The following is a 25,126-nucleotide window of genomic DNA, read 5'->3' as shown; positions in this document are numbered from 1 at the left end:
TTCTCCTGTTTTTCTTTAAAGGAAAAAAAAATTGTGACAATACAATTAGGTTTGTTTGGGTTTAGATTCATTTGTATTTTTATCTGCATAAATGCATATATGTCTATGTAAGTGCAAGCCACATGTATGCAGGTACCCCCAGAAGCCAGACAGAAGAGAGTGCTGAACTGCCTGGAGCTGGAGTCACAGGCAGTTATGAGCGACACAGTATAGATGCTGGGAACCGAACCCATAGCCTCTGGAACCACAGCTAACTCTCTTAACCGATGAGATATCTCATCAGCCCCTTTGTTTTGAATTTATTGTGTTGCCTCAATTCTACAAGCTGCACTGGCAAAAACATTCCAGAAGTCTCTTCATCTACAAGAAAGTGTTCTAGTTAGGGTTTTACTGCTGTGAAGAGACATCATGACCACTGCAAGCACCTCTTATAAAGGAAAACATTTCATTGGGGCTGGTTTACAGTTCAGAGGTTCAGTCCATTGTCATCATGGCAGGAAGTATAGTGACATGCACATAGACATGGTGTTGGAGAAAGAGCTAAAAATTCTATATCTGGAACAGCAGACAGCAGAAAGAGAGGGTGATACTGGACCAAGCTTGAGCTTCTGAATCCTCTAAGCCCACTCCAGTGACACACTTCCTCTAACAAGACCACAACTACTCCAATATGGCCACATCCCCTAATGGTGCCACTCCCTATTGGCCAAGCATCCAAACACTTGAGAGACTATGTGGGCCATGTTTATTCAAACCATCAGAGCAAGTAAATCTAAGTATTGCAAACCCTTTTCTAGCTTGCTGATTATAAGATGATGATGCCAACAACTTACCATGGCATAGTCAGTAGGATCCTGTACACTGAAGAAGAAAATGGAAGCTGCACACATGCACACACACACACACACACACACACACACACACACACACACACACACACACGTGTTCCCAAGAAGACAATTTTCTCACCAATTCTCCTTTTCCTTTTCTTTCCCTTCAGCTAATGAAAAAAGAATGTGAAACATAGAGAAGTATTCAATCATCCTTGTAAGACATCTACAGCAACATAAAATGATAAATATCAAGTGGTTTATTTTCAAGTAGACATGAGAAATAGATTTTGCTCGCTCGCCACTGTGGAAGAGCTGACGTACGTTCAGAAGACAATGGCGGACCTCAAGGAAGATGGGGTTCACATGAGAACTGGATCTGACCTGAAATGACGAGTGTCTTTAGCGGGTCAGAACTGCCTTCTAGCTCAGCCAGGTGTTTGGGTGTGGAGAGATCAATCTTGAGCTGCTTCCCAATGAAGTTCCGACAGGTGATCTTAAAAAGACAGAGACAATGCTTATGCACGTGCAGTTCAAAGTCTGGCTCCCTTCAAATGTTGGTCTCAGTCTCTGTCCAGATATGAAACAGTACTACAAATAAAAGCTGGTGGAATACCACTCAGTCCTGAGGACTTTGGGGAAAACAAAGCTATGTAATTTTCCACATTTCTCTTGTCCATAGCACAGCTGGGAGAACACTGGAGAGATTATGTGCAGCAATCAGAATATAATTTCCTGATATTCTATAAATTCACTGATCTAAATATATATTCCATCATGTGAGCTGAAGCACATCTCAAACACAGGCTTCTCTTCCAAAGGCAGATTTGGTTGCAGCCTACTCATAATTAATGCAATTTTAACTTCCTTGATGAAGTTTCTCAAAAACTAATTGCTTCTACAGTATTGTGACAATTTCTTGAACAGATGTTTGAGTCCTCAAATTGCAAAATATGTGAAAACAGAAAAGTGTTTAGATGAAAGGAAATTCCTTTAAGGAGCCCAAGGACCCTGTTCCCTCCAGGTCTCAACTCCCATCCCTTGGTCTAACCAAAATCAATCACTCAAGATGCAGCTGCCTCTCCGTCTAGTCTTCATTGTCCCTTGTGGGCATTTCCATAATGAGAGGAAAACAGTCTGTTAAGATGCAAACTCCTTCCTACAGTTTAATAAGTGCACTTGGATGGCCCATCCTCTCTCTGGGTTTTTTAAGCGAGTCTTTATTGAATGCCAGTGTGCCATGCTCTGTTGCACGCTGAGAAGATGATGTGGCAGCAGAGAGCAAAACAAGCAAAAAATATATATATAAACTCTATTCCTAGGGAACATATTCCAGTGGGTTGCAAACAAAATCAAAATACTGAGATTAAAAATGTTTTTTTTCTTTGTCCTCAAAGTTATTTTTTTATTATTTTAAAATGAACTCAAACATAAAACACACCCCCCTGAAAATTATTGTGGGATGTAGAAACCGTTCCCATTGTTTGTAAGGAGTGTGTCAGCCCTGACTTGGACAAACCTATCTCGTGTAGAAGGCCTACACTTCTGGATTTGTTATACCTGGAAAACACTGACCAAGGGCAAACTGTCAGTAACTTTTGTGGATCTTAATGGAGGATGCCCCAGTGGAAACACTACTTATCTGGCTCCTAAATCCTTCGCTTTCATGTGTGGCAACTGGAAGCCATAGCTGCATGAGAATCGGCCCAGCTCACCTTCTCTCCAGTTTCAGCCTCGTATCTGGCACAAGCCTGATGAGAGAGATCAGGGCCTTGCAGCTGTTGTATCCTCAGGACCAGCTGGCGCTGCGCATACACCAACATCGGGGTCACTTGCTCTGTGTACCTCTCACTGGTCAGGATAGAGAATACATGGAAAAGTTAACTTGAGCTAAAAGACCATCCCCTAAAGAAATGTTACTTTTCGTGGCCTTTGTGGGCCAGACATACTGTGAAATGATGTTGAACTGAATAGCAAGAGACACCAGTGTTTCCCACTTCTCCACTTGGTATAAAACCTCCAGAGACTTCAACACAAAGTCATGGATCCATCTCAAATCCACTACGTTGACGTCATCCAAAGGATGTTCAAAAGTCAGGCTGGAACCTCCGTTATCGGATTTGATGTTTCCGTAACAGCTGGGAATGCTGAACTCGCCTTTCTCTTCGAATGGCTGCAAGAACCATGTGGAGAGATGGTACCCAAATTTAAGGTCTCACTCAACATATTTTTCTGGTAAATCAGTGTGATAATGGAACACGAGAAGGGGCCTAATACAAAAGGGAAATTGATGTTAGGCGACTCACAGCTTTGTAATGGGAGATGGTGCTGTGTAATGTAACTGTCTGTGGTGAGGGAAATGTGCTAGAATTCCATTCGCTGTAATTTACTGCAACAACAAGATGCCTGTGGCTGCTGATTATGTGGAATGTGATGGTGCCACCAAGTTTTTTATTTTGCTTCGTTTTAACTATTCCACATTTCAACTTAGATAAATGACAGTTGATATTAATTAGGCAGCAGAGACTGAGGTCTATTCTTCCACATTTATTAATTGCTGTCTTGGAAGTAAGGACATTAAACCAACATGATAAAGCTTTCAGGAAAAGCATGTAGTTTGTAGGACAGATAATCTTTCTTGGTATGTTTGGCACATTTACTAGCTTGTGGAATACTACACCCAGTTCCTTAATATAAAAGCCAATTTAATGGAGGTCTCTCAGTTAAGGGTTGCTATTGCTGTGATGAAACACCACAACCAATAAAGACAACTTGGGGTCGAAAGAGTTTATTTGGCTTACATTTCCACATCACTGTTCATCACTGAAGGAAGTCAAGACAGGAACTCAAATATGGCAGGAACCTGGAGGCAGGAGCTGATGCAGAGGCCTGTGGCCCTCAATCACTAATTAAGAAAATGTCCTATGAATTGCTTATAGACTGGCCTTATGAAAACATTTTCTCAATTGAGGTCCCTTCTTCTCAAATGACTTTGGCTTGTGTCAATTGATATAAAACTAGCCAGCACAACTGACTCTTTGTAAACTTGACTCACAAACACATCACTATTAAACCACAACCCTTTATTTCTTATTCATCCCCAATATAACACACTAATTTCAACATCCCAATATAAAATACTTTCAAATTTTAAAAAGCCCCACTAGTCTTACAAACACAAACATTATAAACACTCAGACTCTTTTAAAAATCCAAACTATTTTTTAAATAGAAAATCTAAAACCATGGGTTCCTATAAATTAAAAAATAAGTAAGTAAATGCTTTTTATTTACTTCATAGAGAAGAACCAGGACACAATCACAATCTAAACAAAGCAAAGCCAAACTCCAACTCTGTAAATATAACTCATAGTCTAACATCTGGGATTTACTCACAACCTTCTACCTTCTAGGCTTCTCCAAAGGGCTTGGGCAGCCATTAAAAGCACAAAAAAAAAAAAAAAAAAAAAAAAAACCTTATTTTCTAGGCTTAAGTTACCTCTACTTGGTGGTCATCCCATGATACTAGTGTCTCCAAACTGTTGGTGACTCTTGTTACAAGAGGAAGACACTTTCACTGACAGCCTCTCCTAGACTCTCTTCAAGATGCCAATCCTCAACTTCTCTTTAATCTTGAGCCTTCAACCGCTACTGAACCTTGCACCGTCACCAACAGCCTCTCCTTGTCTTTCACAGTCCCAAGTCTTCATCTTCATGCCTTCAAACTCAGGACTACCTAGGAGACACTCATCCATCACCAAGCTTAGCTTCCAGATTACAGCCATGACCTCTGGAACACAGCTTCTGTGTGCTGACTCTGAGAAAACTCCTCAGATGTCACCCCACTGATTCAGGTGCTGTTGTCACTGGTCCCTTCCACCTCCATGCTGTCAACCCCCTCCTGCCCACTCTCCTTGTCCTCAGGAGTAGACGTGCCTTCTTCACCATTCTGCTGGATCTCTGCCGTGTCTTCAAGGTGTGTCTCCTCTGTCTCCATCGGGATGTTCTCCTCATCCTTCCCTGCAGCTTTGTTCGAGACTTGCTGCTCTTCCTCGGGGTAGTGCTGCCCTGACCGCCCTCAGCTTGCTCTGCGGCCTCCTCCTCCCTCTCCTCCTGCCTTTTTTGGGCCTATTCCTCCACCTGTATGATCTCAGCAGCAATCTTCTCCATGTTGACTTCTGCCTTCAGACCACACACCCTTTCAAGTTCATTGTTAAAGGAGTCTGTGCTTTCCAGGAATTTCCTCTTCTTTTCCTAGTGTCGTTCCTCTATCTGAAGAAGCTCAGCTTCTAGTTTCTGCTGATGGACCATTAAGGACTGGACCTATCGCTCAAGGACCTGCCTTCTAGCTGTTGTGACAACCAACCGCACATCAGATACCACACTCTCACTGAGGATCTCACTGATGAGATGGTGGTTTCTCTGGAAACGGGCAGTAGCTCTCTATGCTTCATTGAAAAGCCATCATCATCGTCACCTCGATCCTCAGCAGACTGAATGCTCATGTAAGGTTCTCCTTTCTCCATGTGAGACCATCCCTGTCAATTTTTTTCTTTAATGCAGCTTCCATGCGACTTTTTGCATTAATGTACACAGGTAGGCAGGGGAACTGTGATAGACCTTCATAGATTCACTGTACTCAATCTTTTCGGCTTTGTATTCATTTAAATGTTCTTGTTTCTCTTTATCAGTGAGATCTCACCATATGTCACTGATAATCTTGCCAATCTCCCATAACTTTAGGTCAGGGTTGGAAGCCTATACTTGGTCCCAGACCTTTCTGCTGTACCTCATGAAGGGCATCAGTGGCTTATTGGGTGGCTTTGAAAACTTTGGAATTGTAGTGCCAGAGAACACTGTGACCCGGCTGTTGGTACGCAGGTTCCCTCCCAACCTGTAGTTGTTGTAGGCGAGATGACTGTATGGATTGTATCCCACAATCCCTAGTTTGTTGGGCATTTGTGTTGCAGGAGCTGGGGTGGGAGGTGGGGCGTAAGATGGTCTTTCTGACATTTTGGAAGATTAAGTTTTCAGTTTCTTAAAAATGAATCTGAGACACTGCAGGCCAAAAAGGTGCCCGCAACTCAGGCTTCGCTTCCCTTTGTCACTGGTCTCTTGTTAATCACTGCTAATTTCTCAGCTCCCTGCTGACCAGCATCAATTGTCCCAGTAAAGTAATTACATATAAATGTACTGTAGACATAAAAGTAAAACACAAACCCTCAGAACAAGCCAGTTCTTCAGCACCACCACCACCACCACCTCCACCTGGCGCTAACTATAACCACAGATTCCTGACTCAAAATATGCAATGGCCCCAACTGAAACCTTTGACTCTCAAACGTCCCTCTGGGGCTTCACAAGCCAGGCTTCCATCTTTTGCATTTCTCTTGATACTCTTATCTTCTAACCTTCCACAGAACAGCTCACCAAGCTTTGAACACTCAATGGTCCTATACCAAAGTTCCAAAGTCTTTCCACAATCTTTCCCAAAGCAACATGGGCAAGTCTGTCACACCAATACCTCCTGGTACTAATTTCTGTCTAACAAGGATTACCATTTATGTGATCAGAGTCCCACATCACTGTTCATCATTGGAAGAAGTAGTGACAGGAACTCAAACAAGGCAGGAACCCTGTGGCAGGAGCTGATGCAGAGGCCATAGAGGAGTGCTGCTTACTGGCTTACCCCACTCAACTTGATCAGCTTGCTTTCTTATAGAACCCAGGACCATCAGCCCATGTATGACACTACCCACAATAGGATGAGCCGTTTCCCATCAATCACTTTTAAAAATGCCTTACAGGCTTGCTGGCAAGCTAATCTAGAGGTCTGATTTTTGTCCCAATTAAAAAGTTACAATTTTAACTACAGCTGCTCTTGTTTCCCATGAGACCTGATGCATTTGCATGTTCCACTGAAAATTTCTGCAGCAAAGCAAGGTGTATAAGGGTTAGGTATCTAAGGGTCAAGACTGTAGTTCAAAACGGCCAACTGGAGTCAGCTCCTTCTGTCCTGGTGCTTGTCACGTGGCTATGTAGGATCAGACAATGAAGAGGTGCTTAGAGCTGGTATTGTCCACATGAGGCTTACTCCGATGTCCAAGTGAAGGCCTCGGCACTTGCCTGTCCGTGTTGACCTGTTGACCTGTCCCACTCAGCCCTTTCTGGCTGCCAGGCTTGCTTACTGACAGGTATCAGAGTCATTTCTAGGATGAGGGTAAGGAAGTCCTCAGTGGTGGCATTACGTAAGTTCCAATACAGGGTTCACTACCCCCTCTCTCTATTGCCACCAACCTGACGGGCAAGAGGAGGGGAAGCATGTGAGCAGGTGACACCCAGAAGCAAGCAGAGCTGACACACATCACGACTGAAATGGCATTTGGAGAGTAGGGGTGTGGGTGTTGTCATAGTCCAAAATTTTAAAGATTTAATATGTGCCATGTGAAGCTCTTTAAGGTGTTTTATTAAAGACAACTTAAAGCACTCAAAACAGTAGAGAAAATAATAAGACTGTGTGACCCTTCTACAAGCTTCAGTAGTTTTCAAGTTTTAGAGTAATACTCCATTATTTTATTATTTTTATAATAATAAAACACATTTTATTATTATAAATATATATATATATTTATACTTATTATTATACCCCAAATTATTAGTATACCCCAATTTATACTAATCAATCTATAAATATCTCAATATAATTTCTAAAGAATGAAAAATTCATCTTATTTTCACCATAATATTATCATTCTGCTTTTAAAACAGACAAAAGTAAGGGCTGAGCAGATGGTGCAGTGGGCAAAAGTGCACATCACCCAAAATGGAGGGCATGAGAACCCATATCAACACCAGGGACGGTAGCATCTGTGCCCCCAGGGCAAGATGGGAGGTGGACACAGAAGCAAACACAGCCCAGCAGCAAAAAACAACAAAGACACCTTGGTTCAACCAAGACAGAAAGCAAGGATCAGCATGTGAGGGAGTATGTCCGCTGACCTCCACACGCATGCTAGGATGCTCACATACCTGCAAGCACACATACGTGTATGCATATCACCTGCATGTGCACACATGGGAGCCCTTGCACACAGCATGGGTGTACTTGCATGCATGCATACAGACACAAACACATATACACACACTTTTTTTTTTTTTTTGAGATTTACACAAAGCTCAAACACTGAAGTTTGGCTATGTCTCAAGTCCTTTTTAATCTATGATTTCATCTCCCTTTTGAAAATTTTATTTTGTTGTTGAAGAAACCATGTTGCTTCCTGGAGAGCTCCCGGGGGCTTGAATCTGTTGATTGCATTCCCAAGGCATTCTTTGGAATGTTCCTCTGTGGACTACATTTGTCTCAACCAGGAGGCCTAACTGCTTGGGCTGATTACTTTGGATTTTTTTTTCTGACTATCATATTTCAAGCCATTCTCCCTCCATTTAATCCATTCACGAAGGACTGACAAATCTTGATACTGTAATTCCAACAGCCTTTCTTCATTAACTACCTGAATACTTGCATTTAAAAAGTTTTTCCCACGGTTAATAAAGGAAGGATAACCCCACAGGACCCTGGTCCCCTTTATTGAAAAAAATGGACTTGAAGCATATTCTACATGCTAGCTGCTGCCACTTCCTCTGGGGGCCTTTTAACTTCATTGCCTCCTTTCTCATTTTTTTTTAAATTTGTATATGGTAGGCCTCCAATTCCCCATTTGTACCATTCACATGCTGCCTTCTTTGTGTCAATACCATAGTTTCCAGGTACTATACCTTTAATAAGCCTTCAGTTGGGTGGTGGACCCTGAAAGTTCAGTTTGCTCTAAAGACCTTCTAGTGTCCTAGGGGCTGGAGCCAAGAAGATTCCCTCTCATTTGCATTTTCCTATAAATTTCAGAACTGTTGACATCTGTAAAAGTGCCTTTGGATGTCCATGGGTCAACTGATTTAAGCTGAGAGTAACTGATAGCAAGATTTCCTGATCATGAGCAGGAGACATCTCTCCTCCTTGCCTTGGGTCCTTGTTAGCATCATCTCTAGTACAGTAGAGTTTTCAATGTAGAAACTGTAGCGAACAGCTGGCTTCCACTGCTTTCGCTTCTTGGCTGTTGTGAACAGCACTGCAGTAAGTATGGGTGTGCAGGTGTCCCATTGACGGAAATGTTTCTTCAAGACCAAACTGGAGTTAATTATTGAGGAACCTCTGTCCTGTTTCCACAAAGACTTTGCCAACAGTAAGTGCCCTACCCCTTCACACCATCCTTACAACCAGTCATCTTATGTAATTTTAAGTGACCATCACTCCAACTGGGAGAGGAGACAGTTGAGTGTAATTCTGACTTGCCTCTCCATGCTGATCGATGGTACTGAGCATGTTTTAACTACTTTCTAAATACTTGTATGCCATTTTCCATTTGTTTATGTATGTATTTATTAATGGTTATGTCTGTGTATGCACAATGTGTGGGAGGCAGACGTGTGGGCTACAGCAAGCATGTGGGGGTCAGAGGACCATTTTGTGGAATCGGTTCTCTCCTTCCAACTTTGCATGACTTCTAAGGATTAAATTCAGGTCACTAGGCTTACATGTGGCAAAACGTTTATGCACTGAGCTACCGCACCAGCGTGTGGATGTCTTATTCTGAGAGATGTCTATTTAGATCTAGCCCTTATTTTCTATCACTATACTGAGATTTCTTTTGCTGTTTAGCTGAGTTTCAAATGCACTTCAGGACTGATTGTTTATCCTGTCTGTAGTTGGCAAATTCTTTCTCTAAATAGTTCTTGCTCTTTTTTTTTAAAGAATGGTATAACATATATGTGTATGTTCACATGTATGAGGGAGTATGTGTGTGTGCTGTGTGTGCGCATGTATATGCAAAGGTTAAAACTGAGTATCTTTCTCAGTCTCTCTCTACCTTATATATTGAGTCAGGGCTTGTCATTTCAGCTAGTCCAGCCAGCTGGATTTCTGAAGAGATTCCTCTTTCGACTTTTTATACAACAGGACTACAGGAAGACCACCATGCCGGTTAACTTTTAAATGGGTCCTCGGGAGCTAAACTCCAGTCTTGACACTTGTGTGACAAGTGCTTTACCCCCTGAGCCATCTTTCTGGCCCTAAGTTATCTCTTCATTCCAATGATTGTTTTATCTGATCTTTTGAACCTTTTGAGTTTGGTGTAGTCCTACAGACTGGAGCTTTACTAAGCCTTGAAATACTGTAAACTTACCCAGTTTTACTTTCATGTCCTTTCCCTTTTCAAATCTATGAAGTCTCCAACGTGCTTCATTCCATCTTCCATGTTTGTTATTTTCTTTTTTGTTGGATATTTTACTTATTTACATTTCAAATGTTATCCCCTTTTCGGGTTTCCCCTCCACAAACCCCCTATTCCATCCCCATCCCCCATCCCTCTGCTTTTATAAAGACGCTTACCCACCCACCCACTCCCACCTCACTGCCCTGGCATTCCCCTACACTGGAGAATTGAGCCTTCACAGGACCAAGGGCCTCTCCTCCCAGTGATGCCAGACAATACCCTCCTCTGCTACATATGAGGCTGGAGTCATGGGTCCCTCCATGTGTACTCATTGGTTGATGGTTTAGTCCCTGAGAGCTCTGGGCGGGTTTGGGTGGTTGATATTGTTGTCCTTCCTATAGGGTTGTAAACCCCTTCAGTTCCTTAAGTCCTTTCCCTAACTCCTCCATTGGGGTTCCTGTGCTCAGTCCAATGGTTATTTGTGAGCATCCACCTCTGTATTTGTCAGGCTCTGGCATGAAATTCACAGGCAAATGGATGGAACTAGAAAATATCATCCTGAGTGAGATAACCCAGTCACAAAAGAACACACATGGTATGTACTCACTGATAAGTAAATATTAAGCAAAAATCTCAGAATACCCAAGATACAATTCACAGACCATATGAAGCTCAAGAAGAAGGAAGACCAAAGTGTGGATGTCTCAGTCCTTCATAGAAGGGGAAACAAAATACTCACAGGAGGTAGAGAATAGGAGGGACTTAGGAGGAAGAGAGGAGGGAGAGTGAGAAAGGGGGTTAGAATCAGATACTGGAGGAGATGGGGATGATATACAGAGGGTCAGGAAATTGAGCAGAAGTATGTAGCAATGGGAGATAGGAAACTGGGGGTAGCCACCAGAAAGTTCCAGATGCCAGGAAAGCAAGAGGCTCCCAGGACCCAACAGGGATGACATTAGCTTAAATATCAATCAAAGGGGACGGAGAACCTGTAAAGACCATATCCAGAGGCTGGGCAAGGCTCCCAGTTAGGGATGGAGTCATCACTCATCTCCAGATTTTTAACCCACAATTGCTCCTGTCTAAAGGAAATACAGGGACAAAGTGTAAACAGAGACTGAGGTAAAGGCCATCCAGACACTGCCCCTCATGGGGATCCATCCCATATGCAGACACCAAAGTCAGACACTATTGAGGATGATAGGAGCCTGATATAGCTGTCTCCTGAGAGGCTCTGCCAGAGCCTCATGTTTGGTATTTTCAATGGTATATCTGTTCTCACATTTTTATTTTCTTTTTGCCCCATTATTAGTAATGCTATAAAGCACCTGAGTTGTTATTGAATAGTTTCCCTTTTATTGGAAATATTCTTCTCAGAGAGTATGTCCTGATTACACTTTCCACTTCTCTGCTTCTCCCAGGTCCTCCTCCACTCCTACCCAAATCTGCCCTTTTACTGTCTCTCATTAAAAAAACAAACAGGTTTCTAAAGAACAACAGCAGAGTAAAATATAACAAGATGAGAAGAAACGAACACAATGGAATTGAACAAAAACAAACAAGCAGATGGAAAAGAGCCCAAGAAAAGGCACAGGAGAGAGAGAGACCCACTGGTTTGTACACTCAAGAGTCTTATAAAAAAATCTAAACTGCAAGCCATAGTATATACTCCAAGGACCTGTCGTGTAAAAAGGATGTATGTATTAAATACATATAAATATGTTCAAAATGTGGAATAATAAGATATAATAAAAACTAAAGGAAAAGCTCTGACATGACATTATGAGTCAAGGAACCTCCAAAGATGGTGATGAATTCATTTTCTGTTGACCATCTACTGATGGGCATGCAGTCTATTCCTTACAGTAGTTTCTTTCCCCATTGAGACTCACTTAGAAGAAACTAAATTTTAAGTGCAAGTGGTTATCAACGGGAGATTGCATCTGAGATAGAGATAGAGGCTTATATCTACTTCCTTCGGCTTTAGTACCCCACCTGGTACGGACCCTATACATGCTGACATGCTGCCTCAGTCTCTGCATGTCATGTTGCTTAATATTCAGAATGTTTTCTTATACAGAAGTATATGTGCCCTCTCCTACCCAGTCTGTGCCTTTTAATTAGGGTATTTAGCCAACTTATATTTAATATAGTTATGGCTATGACCCAGTTAATTTTAATATTTGTCTTAGTATGAAGTGTCTTAGTGCTGTGACGAGACACTGTGACCATAGCAACTATTAAAAAAGAAAGCACTTAACTGGGGCTTGCATTCTGTTTCAGAGCTTTAGTCCACTACCAGCATGGTGGAAAGCATATCGGCGTCGGCACACAGGCAAGAATGGTGATGGAGAAGGATCTCCAGCAACTACATCTGGATCCTCAGGCAGCAAGAAAAGTAAAACTTTGGGCTTGGAATGAGCTTTTAAAAACCCTCAAAGCCCACCCCAGTAACATACCTCTTCCAACAAAACCACACCTACTTCAACATAACCATACCTCCTAATCCTTTAAATAATGCCTCTCTCTGTGAGCCTATGAGGTTCATCTTCATTCAAACCACAATACTTTATTTATGTTTTCAATTTGTTCTGAATACTATTTGGTCTTACATTGTTAGGTCTTTGCCTGCTTCTTTTTGGTACTGTTATTACTCCATGGATTATGGCAAATACATCCTTAAATCATCACATCCCACTTCAAGTTACATTGTAACACTCAGTACAAATATCTTAATTTACATGCTTTGTCTTTCATGGTATTTTTAGATACTTCCCTTCTGAAATGTTACGTTATATCTCAATGTGTTTGTGTGTTTGCTAATTTTCTATGTTTGTTATTGCATTTTATATTGTTTCTATTTTATTTCCATAACCTAGGTCATGGTGTTAGCTACAAGTCTTCGAACCTGGAGCAACTGAGCAAGGATAGACAGATTACTGGGAAAGAGGTCACATGAGTAGCTCAGCTTCCTCACAGAAATCATACAGGAGACAGTAAGGGTTTCTTTATCTTCAAACAAACTGGATTTTCAGGCTAAGATTTTTTAATTAACATTAATGCAAGTTATACACTGTGCACAAATTTATAATGAGAAGCGAATGAAAAACAGACAAACCCAATGGGAACACAGGAAAAATATCAATTTCTACTTATCCCAAGTTTCATGATAAAAGACATTGTTTAATTGGATACCATAAAAATAATTACCAAAATGCCCTTACCTTGATAGAATTGGTGCTCTGCAGCTTTACTAACATGTCAATAAGTAATTCTGAGCCCAGGTAAAAGGGCAACACAGAGATGCAGATAAAGCTATCCTGGCTGATAGGAAATATTTTACAGGTATCCAGAGTCTGCTTCAGTAGTATCTGCAGCTCCCGGGAAAAGTTCCAGAAGACCCTGCAGCAGTTTTGTAGGAGAGTCCAGTAGCCACCACGGTAAGCGAGAACCTAAGACAAACACCACATCCGGTATTACACAGGTCCAGAAGTTACAGAGGTCTAGAGAACAATACTTTTTTTTCCTGCAAACACATACGTCAATGATAAAAAACTAACTCAAGCCATTTGTTCTGTGCCAAGCACAGGCTTACCACTGTGACATGCTATTTACATACATGAGCTGATCTGAGCTCACCAATTCTGAGAAGCTTACTTACTCTAGCACTCTAGCAATAAGGAAATGAAGCCTAGGCTAAAGTGCCCATGGCCCTCAACCCACTGAGTGAGTAGCCTAGGAGTCTTAGCATCATTGGGGATACATCCAGCTGTATCACAAAAGGCTCCCATTTCCTACTCAATGTAGAAAAGCAGCCAAGGCATGTACACCATCACAGGATTTTCATGATAACCAGGTCACCCAAGAAGGCTCTGGGTGCAAAGGTGATAGCTAGGTAAATGGACTTATGTCCTCTACCCCACAACCAGACATGTAAATCTTTAGCACCATATCAGGAAAACCTGCAAAGTGGCTCATGCAAAACCTAGCAAGAAGAAATCTGCATGTTCTAAGTGGGCACATTCTACATACCCAAGTTGATGGGTGAGTCTAGTCTAGTGCTTGAGCCAAGGGAAAGAAATGCATTACCATTGCTCTTCTGCAACATGAGAAGATTTTTATAAAATGATCCAGTCCCCAAGTCACCATTCGATCCTTCTCTTTGACATTAACACCAACACCTGATTGAGAGTCCGATACATAAATTGTTCGTGTTTTCATCTTGGGAAAGTTATCATCGCTTTTGGAATTGAAAAGTACGGATAAATCTTCTATATCTATATTCCAAAAACAAAGCAAAACACTATCAAAAATGTAACTCAAAAATAAAAAGCACAAAACTATCAAAAAAACCATGCATTTATATTCCCATAAAGGTACTGTATGTTGTGTAATGATAACACATGTTACATAAGCTTGTAGAAGGAATGGGTCAACCAAAGACAGGGTAAACCAAGGGCAGGGTGCTTTCCATTAAATATTATAACAATAAATAAAAGGCCCTTAGAAGTTGCAGGACAGAAGGCATGGTGTTGGGGAAACAGTGACAAAATACACTTATGGAGGTTTGGTTGGCTGCATGTACTGCTACATTCTGTACCTGAAGGTCTAGGCTAACGAGTGATATCTCATGTTCACAAACTTTTACTGTGCAAACCTTGGTCCTTGATTTAAAACTATTGGTTGGATAAAATTGGCTACAGCCAATTACTAGAGGGATTAGAAGTTAGGTGGGTTTGGAGTGACCTGGTTGGAGGAGAGAGGAGAGACCAGGTGGAAAAAGAAGAAGAACAGGAAGAAAGGAGGAAGCCACCATGAGGGGAGAGGAACCATGAGAATATTGCCAAGAGAAACAGTAGGTATCTGGGGTACACTGCTGGGAAGGTAGCTAGGCCAGCAGTTTGAAGAGTAGATTGGGGATAACCCCACCCCAGTAATTGTCAAGGCCAAATAAAATAACCATAAACTGAGTCTCACTTATTTGTAAGCTAGTTGAAGATACACTTAAATTGGTTGTACTACATGCAATGTTCCATAATCTTCCCGAATGCCCATTCCTAGGATCTGCACACTCTTGTAAGTAGCACCCTAGCTACTCATTGCTCAGCTAAGATGGCACCAGCTCAGAATTGTCTCACCTGCCACATATCTCTTCCCCCATATGTGTCACGAGTCTAATGCCCTGTCCCCAATATCATAGTGGGATGAAGCTAGGGCCAAACTACATATGTCAATAAATTTACAAAACTAAAGAGGAAGGAATAAAGAAAATAAACAGATTTTTATATCTATGGAATTCCTCTCCAGTCATATGGATAGCCATAATATGATAAATGAGCATCAATCTGTACCTAGAAGAATCAAAGGCATGTCAAGTGCCTTACTATGTACCAATACTACCAAAGCAGTCAACTAGCTGCTGAGAATCCTGATCAGCAAGAAAGTCTATAGAGCTTAAATGTCAGCAATAAGAATTTAAGAGAAGGCTCAGTAGACAAGAGACTGCTCTTCCCTTTGACCTGGGTTCATTTCTCAGCACACAGATGGAAGTTTACAATCACCTATAATTCCAGTCCCACCTATAATTCAACTCCCTCTTTGGGCCTCTACTACCACTGGACATACACGTGTCGCACATACATACATGCAATCAAGATACACAGAAAATAAATATTTTAATGATGGTATAGTAATCTATATTGATGGATTTTTAATAGCATAAAGACACTAGAAACACATTTTTACTTGTGAATGGGCAGTGATCAAGGTAGAAAAACCTGTTGGTTAAAAATAGTATTCCATATTCTTCCAACTTTCCAGGAAAGGATTCAAAAACATCAACCAAATTTGACTGGCAAAAATGCAGCACAGCATCCAGACATGAGGATCTCTATGCCTATGTGTTGTCTCCACTACACAGAGACTGTAGAAACCAGACTATATAAAAGCATTTCTTGTCCTTCAAGCAGAATTTCACTCCCTTTAACGTATGCTTTTATAGAAGATGCAATTTCAAGACTGTAGGGCAATGATAGACTGTCCCAAGTTCAAAATCAGATAACCTTACTGTATTTGTGCCTGGCCATATCATTAACGAAACTTAACTTCCATTAAGATATCACACCTGCTAGCAAGGGTTTCCAATCTTGAACATGAAGGGGTTCTACCTGGATATGTTCAAACATGGCTCCAGCAAGCTTTGCCCTTTCCCATTCCCTCTTCCTTGCTAAAAACTATAAGATTACATTTGTTTGTTTGCTTGCTTGCTTGTTTGTTTTATATGAGTACACTGTAGCTGTCTTCAGATATCAGATCCCATTACAGATGTCTGTGAGCCACCATGTGGTTGATGGGAATTAAACTCAGAGCCTCTGGAAGAGCAGTCAGTGCTCTTATCCACTGAGCCATCTTTCCAGCCCAAGACTACATTCCTAAAGTTAGCTATCAAGGTCTATTTCTGTATTTGATCACTTCCTACTCCTAAGACTGACTATCATCACAGTCTTGAAGTCCAGCTACCCAAAGTCCCCTTAGGCTCACCCAATTAACATGCCAGATCACAACAAAATCTACCTAACCCAGGGCTTCCCTTTTTGCCTTTATAAATCAACACTTTTCTATGGGCCATATCTGTCACCTCTATACCCAGAAGCAATCTTTCATCCTCCAGGGCAAAAGTCCCTTCCCCATTCCCACCCTTTGTTCCCTTTCCCTTCTCTTACATCTTCTATGCCCAGTCTTTGTCTATCTCCCTCTGAGGTAAATTAATTTCCTTTGTGCTGAGAACTTGGAGTATCTTATGATGACTTTGCATTCCTTTCAGAACAGCCAGAGGCTGCTAATACTTAGATTTGCAGAGCAGTCAAAATATTTTTGGTGGAACTTGAAATACTTAATTGTTAAATTTAAGGATACCAGTTGCCAAAATATACTAACACAACTAAATTGCTGGGTTTTTTAAATGGAACATATACCTCTCTATCAGTGTTAGTGTGTGTTTGTGTGTGTGTGTGTGTGTGTGTGTGTGTGTGTGTGTGATATGCCATTTGAGTTAGTAAATAAAAATTTAGAGGCAATTGACAGAGTTGTCAATGAGCAGGTTTCTTTTACCTGTGTTTTGTTTGTGCTTCTTTTTCTTAAAGGCATTAAGGACCTCCATCATTGTTTTGTAGTTTTCTACAGTCAGTTGTGCTGTTGGTAACACTGTTCCAGAGTGGAATAGTGAGAAGAGGTTAGGGTCACATGACCGGAAGCTGAAAAGAGAACCAAAATATACAGATATATCATATACACATACACACACACATACATATATATTAGATGAAACAACATAAAGGAAACTGAAATGTCTTTTAAATACATCTAATTTTTGTTTTTAAAACATTTATAGTTGTGATGTTAGACCACAGTCTCTCTTGGCAGGTAATCAGCCCCCAGCACTTTAGTATGAACTTTTGAGATCATACAATGTACTCTACTGCTAGAGGAATTTAAACACTGCATCCTTCCCTAAAAGAATCCTTGAATATGAGAATGAAGCCTCTCTGAGTTCTAAAGCAATAATTTATGTTGGGCTAGGGACACGGCTCTGAGGTAGACCAGTTGCCTAACCTATGTAAGGTGCTGGGTTTAATCCCTACTACTGCAGTAAAGAAATACTATTAGAACAATAAAATCATGTGATTTAGGTATAAGTCAATGTCCATAGATCTGAGCACTAAGCAATGTTACAAAGATAAACACCAAGCATCCACAAATAATCATAATAAAATCAAAATTATCAGCAAATTGCCACTGACATAATGTTGACCATTGATTCCTTTATTGTGCTATCATCAGATAGAGTTGGTGACATATGAAAAGAAGACTTCTGGGTACCCAAAGGATACCAAGAAAGCTTATCTCTTTCCTGCCATGAACCACACTATTAAGCTAACTGTTGGCTTCTCAAGGAACTGGATTCACTGTGTCCTATCTAAGCCATCACCATCCTCCTAGACCAGCCTTGGCACTAAAATTGTAGCCACTGTGACTAGCTGGCTAGCCACTAGAATGCAGATCTCTGAGGGGCAGTTTTATGAAGGTTTGTCTTCCAAGAGTTCTAACCAAACTTGGAGAAATGAAAAGAAGGGCCAAGTTCATTTTAGATTTCAGCCTGCATTTCTTTGCCTCATTGGTTTACTGAAATAAACACCCTCTTACTTCACATCCTTTTCTCCAGCCTTTACCCAGCCATCCTGTTTTGTGTGCTCCTGGCAAGGTAACTCCTTATCATGCTCCTGCTCAAAACCTCTTACTAACCTCCTTTCACATAGAACACAATAAACTCAGACTCAACATAAACTGAAGACACTTCATGACTTGGTACTGACTTTTCTACATCTCACCATCTATTTTTTTGCCCTAGATTTTGATCAGACTATTTGGGAGTTTATCCTGTTATTGTATTATGACTTTTGCTATTTCAATGATCAAGAATGCCTGCTTCTCTGCCTGGTCATTGCTAAACATTACCTATCCATAGACACCAAGGAGTAACATCTTCATGAAACCCTTCCTACAAGGTCAAGCCAGAAGAAAGCCACCAGGTTGTAACAAAGAATTTATATGTGCTCAACCATCTACCATCAAACAGAGTTACGTATGGGTACCTATTTTATACTATCAGACTCCAATACATATATTTTGTTCATATCTGCATATCTGAGACACCTAGCTCACTGACAAGTATGTAAGTGTTGCTCAACACATATTGTTTTGGATAGAAGACTTTATATCACTTTTGCAACAAATACATTGCATTCAATAATATTCTCTTTATATCTACCTCAGCACTTAAGACAGAGGTACAGAATAAGATCTCAAGTTGCATGTTGAATTCATGGCATAAATATTACATTAGAAAATATGATCACTTGTTTTCTAAGTCTCCAAAAATAAGAAAGGGGAGAGGGGCATGATACCTGCTAACATCAACAGGTATCATGGGGTCAGCCTTGCACTGGAAGCTGCAATGATAAACATATTCAAGGTGTCTGCAACTTGGCACCACACTGGACATTATTGAGCATGTATTTGGGAACAAACCCAATATAATAAAATATGGAAAACACAGTAATGGCCTGTGTAATGCAGACATTCTGGCAACCCTGCTAAACTGAGGCCTGAAGCATTCAAATGTACAATCTGGACCCAGAAGATGAATGTGGGGGTTGGAGTGTGTAATGGAGGGTGAGGGGCAGTTACCAGCCTCATTCTATACCTGACACTCGAATGAGAACAGTCGAGTCTCATCTTCATGTTCTCAGTCACCTTTTGTAAAAACAAGTGGAAGTGTGCATTTGCTAGGTACAGGTTCATCTGTGCTCGCCAGGGCAGCTCTTCAAGAAGTATTTGATGGAATCTCTTTCTTCTAACATAGATTAATATTAAGGGGTTCAAGTTATCCATCAGGCTTCGATAGGCCATTTTTCTAACATCACTTCTCTTGTTTCTGACAAGGGAGAAAGATGTTTTGAAGTTATACAATAAACCGACAGACAGACATTAAACAAAGAAGAAGGATTCTGATGTGTACAGAATGTATCATGAAGTCACTTGACTATACTTATGCAAATGAGGTTGGCTCCTTTAACATTCCCTTGGTGCTTAAGATGAGAAATAGTGTGGGAGAGAAGCTGCAAGCAGAAGCTTTGAGGGCACAGATGCCACTTAATGGCCTTCAAGAGTCTTGTGTGTTCCAGTTCAAACAAAAGCTTTGCTTTTCCATATCCAAAGGCCACTGGGATTTCATGGCCCATGCAATTTTCCCATTGATCAGCTTTTTCAATATTAAACAACAAATTCATTTCTCTATATTGGTCCTTAAGGGAAAAGACAATGGAGCAAAATTTCATCTAACATTTGTTAGCCTCCACAGGAAATAAAGTTTCAGTCAAATGCAGATGAAATAATTTTAAAAATGAACATATTTAACATACTACAGGGGGAAAATATTCAACTTTTATTTAATAATTCATATTTGAGTCTGATTTTGCTTTTCTGAGAACAGATCCTATCATGTAGCTTAGGCTAGCTTTGATGTGTCCATCCTCCTGCCTCAGCCTTCAAAGCATTACACTAGTTGAGATTTTTAAAAATACATTAATCTTTTTTTAAAAATCCTATAGCTAACCTGGTAAATGTTTGTAATCATGAAGATATGCATTTGGATTCTCAGAACCTGCCTCAGATAGATGTGGTACTTCATGCCTATAATTCTATCATGGGAGGCAGTGCCAGGAGGCCCTCCGGGATTTGCTAGTCAGCCATTTTAGCCAATCAGCAAGCTCCAGATTCAGTGAAAGATCTTGACTCAAAACTTGAAGTGGAGAGCAATTGAGGGAGATACTCAGTGTCAACCTTTGGTCCCTGCATGAACAATCACATCAGAATATCTCATGTATCTCCCCCATCCCACCCTCCACAAAACCTAGTTTAACTATATTTATAACTACTCATACCCTACCACCCAACATTTTCTCTGATACATACATTTCACATTATTGTTCAGCTCTGAATATATTAAATATGGTTAACAAAAGTGCCTTAGTTCAAGGCTTCTGGGCTTCTCAATTGTTTAAATAGGTTTAAATTTTCTGCCAATGCTATCATTCTTTTAAATGATTATCCTGAGAACTAAAATTGTTATTGCCAAAACAAAATTAATCTTGTCCTGTGTAGGGAGGTCAGTTGTCAAGAAGCTAAGAAGAACCTACAGGGCCTCACTAGAAAGCAGAAGGAAGTCCAGGGAGTGAGCAGGAAGACAGGCCTTATCCTGTGGAACAGACAGGTTGACATGAGATGCTACAGCCAGCCAACAGCAGCACAACTGTACCCTAACAACAAGACCAATCATCATGGTGGTGTTGGCCACATATGTCCTATGGATTGCATAGAACTAAACAGACATACAGAGAAACATGTGTGTGGATTCATATAAAGTTGCGCTAGTCTGAATAAACTCATTGGATTGCATTTCTGCCAGCATCTTGGTTTGTGATATTATGAAGAGTCCCAGAGTCCAATAGAAACTAAAGAAAGAGCTTATGGGGTCTGTTTCCCTTAAGTACATATAAATTTTCAATTATCTGAAGAAAATATATTTAAGAAACATGTCTGAACAACTATGTACATATCACAGGATTTGGGGGATTATACTTGAAGTCTTAGTCTGTAAGCAACAAGAAAGAGAAAGAAATCTGAAAAAGGAACCCTGGGAAAGAACAGACTGGATCTTCATTCTCTGAGCATGCTATGACCATCCACACAGATGGACTTGCACCCAGGAGTAAATTATCAAGTCATGGAGACAATCTTAATACCAAGATTCTATCATATCTCTATTCAAGAATAGAAGAATTCAGAAATGTATTTTTTAAATCCATTCAAAACTAGTGCTTTAAGTAACTAACAAAAGAAAAGTAACACATTTAGGGAGAAACCACACAATGTAGTTAAAAACCATTACAAGCTCATAAATGCAGCCTGTCTTCTAAAAGAAAGAGGGTTGCAAAGAAGCGAAACAAAACTTCCCAAGCCGGTGTATGTATCCATTCTCTTTTCAAATTCACAACAAAATCTTTCCTATTATTCAGCAACTTAGTCTAAACTATTTTCTGAAACATTAGTCAAAACCTGAAGGACAGAAAACAACATGCTGGAGGGACGTTTTCTATCAGACAAGTTCTACTTTAAAGCCAAAGGCCTTACAATAGTAGAATGCTAGTTTAGAAAATAGATGAAGACTAATATGACAGAGAAGAGATCTCGAAACTAAATCCATGAATAGTCTGTAAAAAAACAGAGGTGACAGGGACAATAGAATCCACTGTTTAAGAACAGACAGTCCAATAGATGGTGCCATCTAGATGATTGTAACTGGGGGGAGAGATGGCTCATCATTTAATAGCTCTGGCTGCTCTTCCAGAAGGCCTGGGTTCAGTTCCCAGCACCCGTAATGGCAGCCATCTTTGATTCCAGTCGAACTGTACCCTCTTCTGACTTTCATGGGCCCTGCACACCTGTTACACATACATACCTGAAAGGCAAACTACCCCTATACATGAAATAAAAATAATTATTTTTAAAAAATCCTAGGTCCTCAGAAAACAAAAAGCAGCTCCCAACCTGGTCTCAACTACTGGCTACCACCAGTGGCTCTATGGCCAACGCTCTGTAACAGACCTTGTTCACACACTGGCTAGTTTGGGTTGGTTACTGCTCTTCTAATTGTTATTGTGCAAGCTCCCTTGAGAACCAGATTACTCCCAAAACTTTTACTGTTTGATGGTACCATACATTTACATAATGAAGTTTAGTCTTCAGTCCTCCTGTCCTCCTGTCCTCCTGTCCTCCCTCCTCTCCTCCTCTCTCCCACTGGAGTCCTTTCTCTCAACAACCAACACACACCCCACCCCAACCTCTACTGCCTAGTTTCATGACTTCTTTGTGTGTGAGAGCCACTGAGTTGGATTATTTTGTATATCATGTTTTCCAGGACATCCTAGGACCCAAAGTAGTGCCTATTATGCATTGATTAACACCTTTCCAGCTCTGTCATGTCAAAAAAGGACGGATTCTTGGAGAAAAAGTCTTTCAGCGTTTCCTTTTTCTTCCTTCGTCTTCTGGGTAAGTCTGGACTCTTCATGGAAGAGAGAACCAATGTTACAAAAGAAAACTTAGACCATAATCATCTCCTGAATGCCATACCCCACACCCCACACCCTGCATTCTGCATCCCATGCACACTACAATGTTTACCTTCTGCCCCGGCAACACACCGGTTTTCCTACATCCTTCAATTAAAACTACTGTCAAGGGGCTAGAGAGGTGGCTCAGCAGTTAAGAACACTGGCTGCTTTTCAGAGGACCTGGGTTTGATTCCCAGCACTCACATGTTGGCTCACAACCATCTGTAACTCTACCTCCAGGGCATCTTGGGCCCTCATCTAGCCTCTATAAGCACACAAATATATATGCAGGGAAAATACCCAAACAAGTAAAAATATATAAATAAGTAACTTTAAGAAGTAAATACAGACCCCTATAGACAAAAATATCTGATTGTGAGAACATCTGTGCAATTCTTTAAGAATTTATTATTTATTATGAAATTCTGTGTTTATTTGTTTCATATTTTAACAAATCAAAACATAGTAAACCATCTCTAGATATACAATCTCTTAATCAATTTTATGGATTTAAAGTTCCAAACACTGTTTTAAAAACTACTTACCCTCCCTATCTCGATCACTATGGCTTTAAACTTCTTGGGAGATTTGAGTATCTTCCTAGAAATGATATTCTCTTTATATTTTATCCTTCTCACTCCAATAAGGGACTCGTTTCTCCTAATCCATGCACAAAAAGAAAACATTACTCAAAAAAAAATATTCAAACAAAATGGTTGGCAATGATATTGGAGTACTAAATCTCTAGTGGATGCTATCATTGAAACTGCAAAAAGGAAGGGTGTCCAGATGACCCGCCCCGCGCACCATTCAGTGGGGATCCTCGGACATCCAGAACAGCTCATCTCACAATAGTGCAATGTCATTGACACAGAAACCTTGTGAAAGGCGTCCATGTGTGCACAGAAAAGGGGGGAAGGGCTGAAGTACAGTGTAGGCTGGATGGGACTTGACTGAAGATGATCTATCCTTCACAGTCAAGACAAAAACCACACATCGAGGGCATCCCTAAGCAAATGCCTTGTTTCTGACCAACTTTGGACTTTTCTTGTTCTGTCCTGCATAAGCTCCCAAAGGCCACTGCCATTTGCTGAGCTTTCCCATTCCCTAGGGAGTAGAGCGCTCAGCCTTATTTTCCCAGCATGGCTTCCTGTTCTACCGGCACAGTAGGGTCTCTCAGTATCTTGCTATTGAGATTTGTTAGCCCATTTTCCTGAGATGCATAAATTTTCTGGAATTTCTGTTTCTTACTAGAGAACGCAAGAAACCCTGCTGCAATATGGTGAATGGGAAACAAAAACTTGGGTGGAATACAAAGCTACAAGGTTAAAAGGATGACTGTCTGAGTCTAGATCGTGAGTCCTGCATTAGAATATACTGTGATCAATATATCTTGTTTCTAGTAGGAGTGGTTGGCATCTTACTACAATGTTGTGCTCTGCCTCCTTCCCTCTCCCTCACCCTCACACACACATACACACACACACACACACACACACACACACACACATACTCGGGAACACAAGTGTATTGGACATCTACATTTATGTTTTAAAGAACAGCTGTACAGACATGTGGTGGTGGCCAGAGGATAACATTAGATGCTTTGATCTAATCTTTTATACTCCCTCTTACACCCCATGACAGGAATCATCTCTGAACCTTGGGATGGTGATTTTGGCTATGCTGGTTGCCAGCAAGCCCCAGAAGTTCTCTGTCTACCACCCATAGTACTAGCATTGTGTGTGCTCTTGGTCATAAGGGGGATTTACATAGACGCTAGAGACGGGGCTTGGGCTCCCCTGCTTCTCCAGCCAGTGAGTGTTCTTGCCTACAGAGCAATGCCCTGAGCCCTCCCTTTGGTTTTTATTCTTTACTGGACAATAGGAATCCTCCTTTCATTGTTCTTCTTTTTTTAAATAGCATTCATTATTCTAGCCCATCCTCCAATTTCTCTGAAGGAAACTGCACTGAAATTATAATAATAAACCAACAGAGTAATTTGAAGGTAATAGAAACCTTTACAAATTATGGCTGACTATAAAGTAATGTGCTGACTCTTCATTTTATATAAACTATATGTGTGCTTTATATAAAAATATGTTGAGTCCTTTTCATTTTCGTCAACCCTTCCACACAGTCTCTGGTAAAATTAGCCATATACTCTGTAAAAATGAGATTTTATTTTCCTTATACTTTCAAGTTTATACATGAAAGCTATTGAGTTTGCATCTAACTTTCCTACGGAATTCAACAGGTTCTGCTAATTATCTTTAGATTAAGTTAAAAGAAACAATAA

At 40.7% G+C, this 25,126-nt stretch overlaps 1 protein-coding gene and 1 pseudogene across 2 annotated transcripts in view; both read right to left on the bottom strand.

The window, feature by feature from the left end:
- Nucleotides 1-25,126, bottom strand: part of CFAP54 (cilia and flagella associated protein 54) — a gene marked incomplete at both ends in the record, with an annotated part of 273,781 nt that overhangs the window by 150,876 nt on the left and 97,779 nt on the right. Inside the window, 9 exons of the mRNA XM_080935383.1 lie at nt 1,215-1,326; nt 2,546-2,681; nt 2,780-3,003; nt 13,321-13,548; nt 14,186-14,373; nt 17,207-17,349; nt 19,359-19,589; nt 22,681-22,778; nt 23,373-23,487. Coding sequence (XP_080791509.1) covers nt 1,215-1,326; nt 2,546-2,681; nt 2,780-3,003; nt 13,321-13,548; nt 14,186-14,373; nt 17,207-17,349; nt 19,359-19,589; nt 22,681-22,778; nt 23,373-23,487 — 1,475 coding nt within the window. The remainder of the gene's footprint in view (nt 1-1,214; nt 1,327-2,545; nt 2,682-2,779; nt 3,004-13,320; nt 13,549-14,185; nt 14,374-17,206; nt 17,350-19,358; nt 19,590-22,680; nt 22,779-23,372; nt 23,488-25,126) is intronic.
- On the bottom strand, nt 4,681-5,843 carry LOC308435218 (SWI/SNF-related matrix-associated actin-dependent regulator of chromatin subfamily E member 1-like; annotated as a pseudogene). Its single transcript has one exon. The product of its transcript is annotated as an SWI/SNF-related matrix-associated actin-dependent regulator of chromatin subfamily E member 1-like (transcript).

The sequence above is a fragment of the Micromys minutus genome (assembly GCF_963924665.1).
Source record: "Micromys minutus genome assembly, chromosome: 22".
Classification (NCBI taxonomy): domain Eukaryota; kingdom Metazoa; phylum Chordata; class Mammalia; order Rodentia; family Muridae; genus Micromys; species Micromys minutus.
This window is presented reverse-complemented; position numbering and strand designations above follow the sequence as displayed.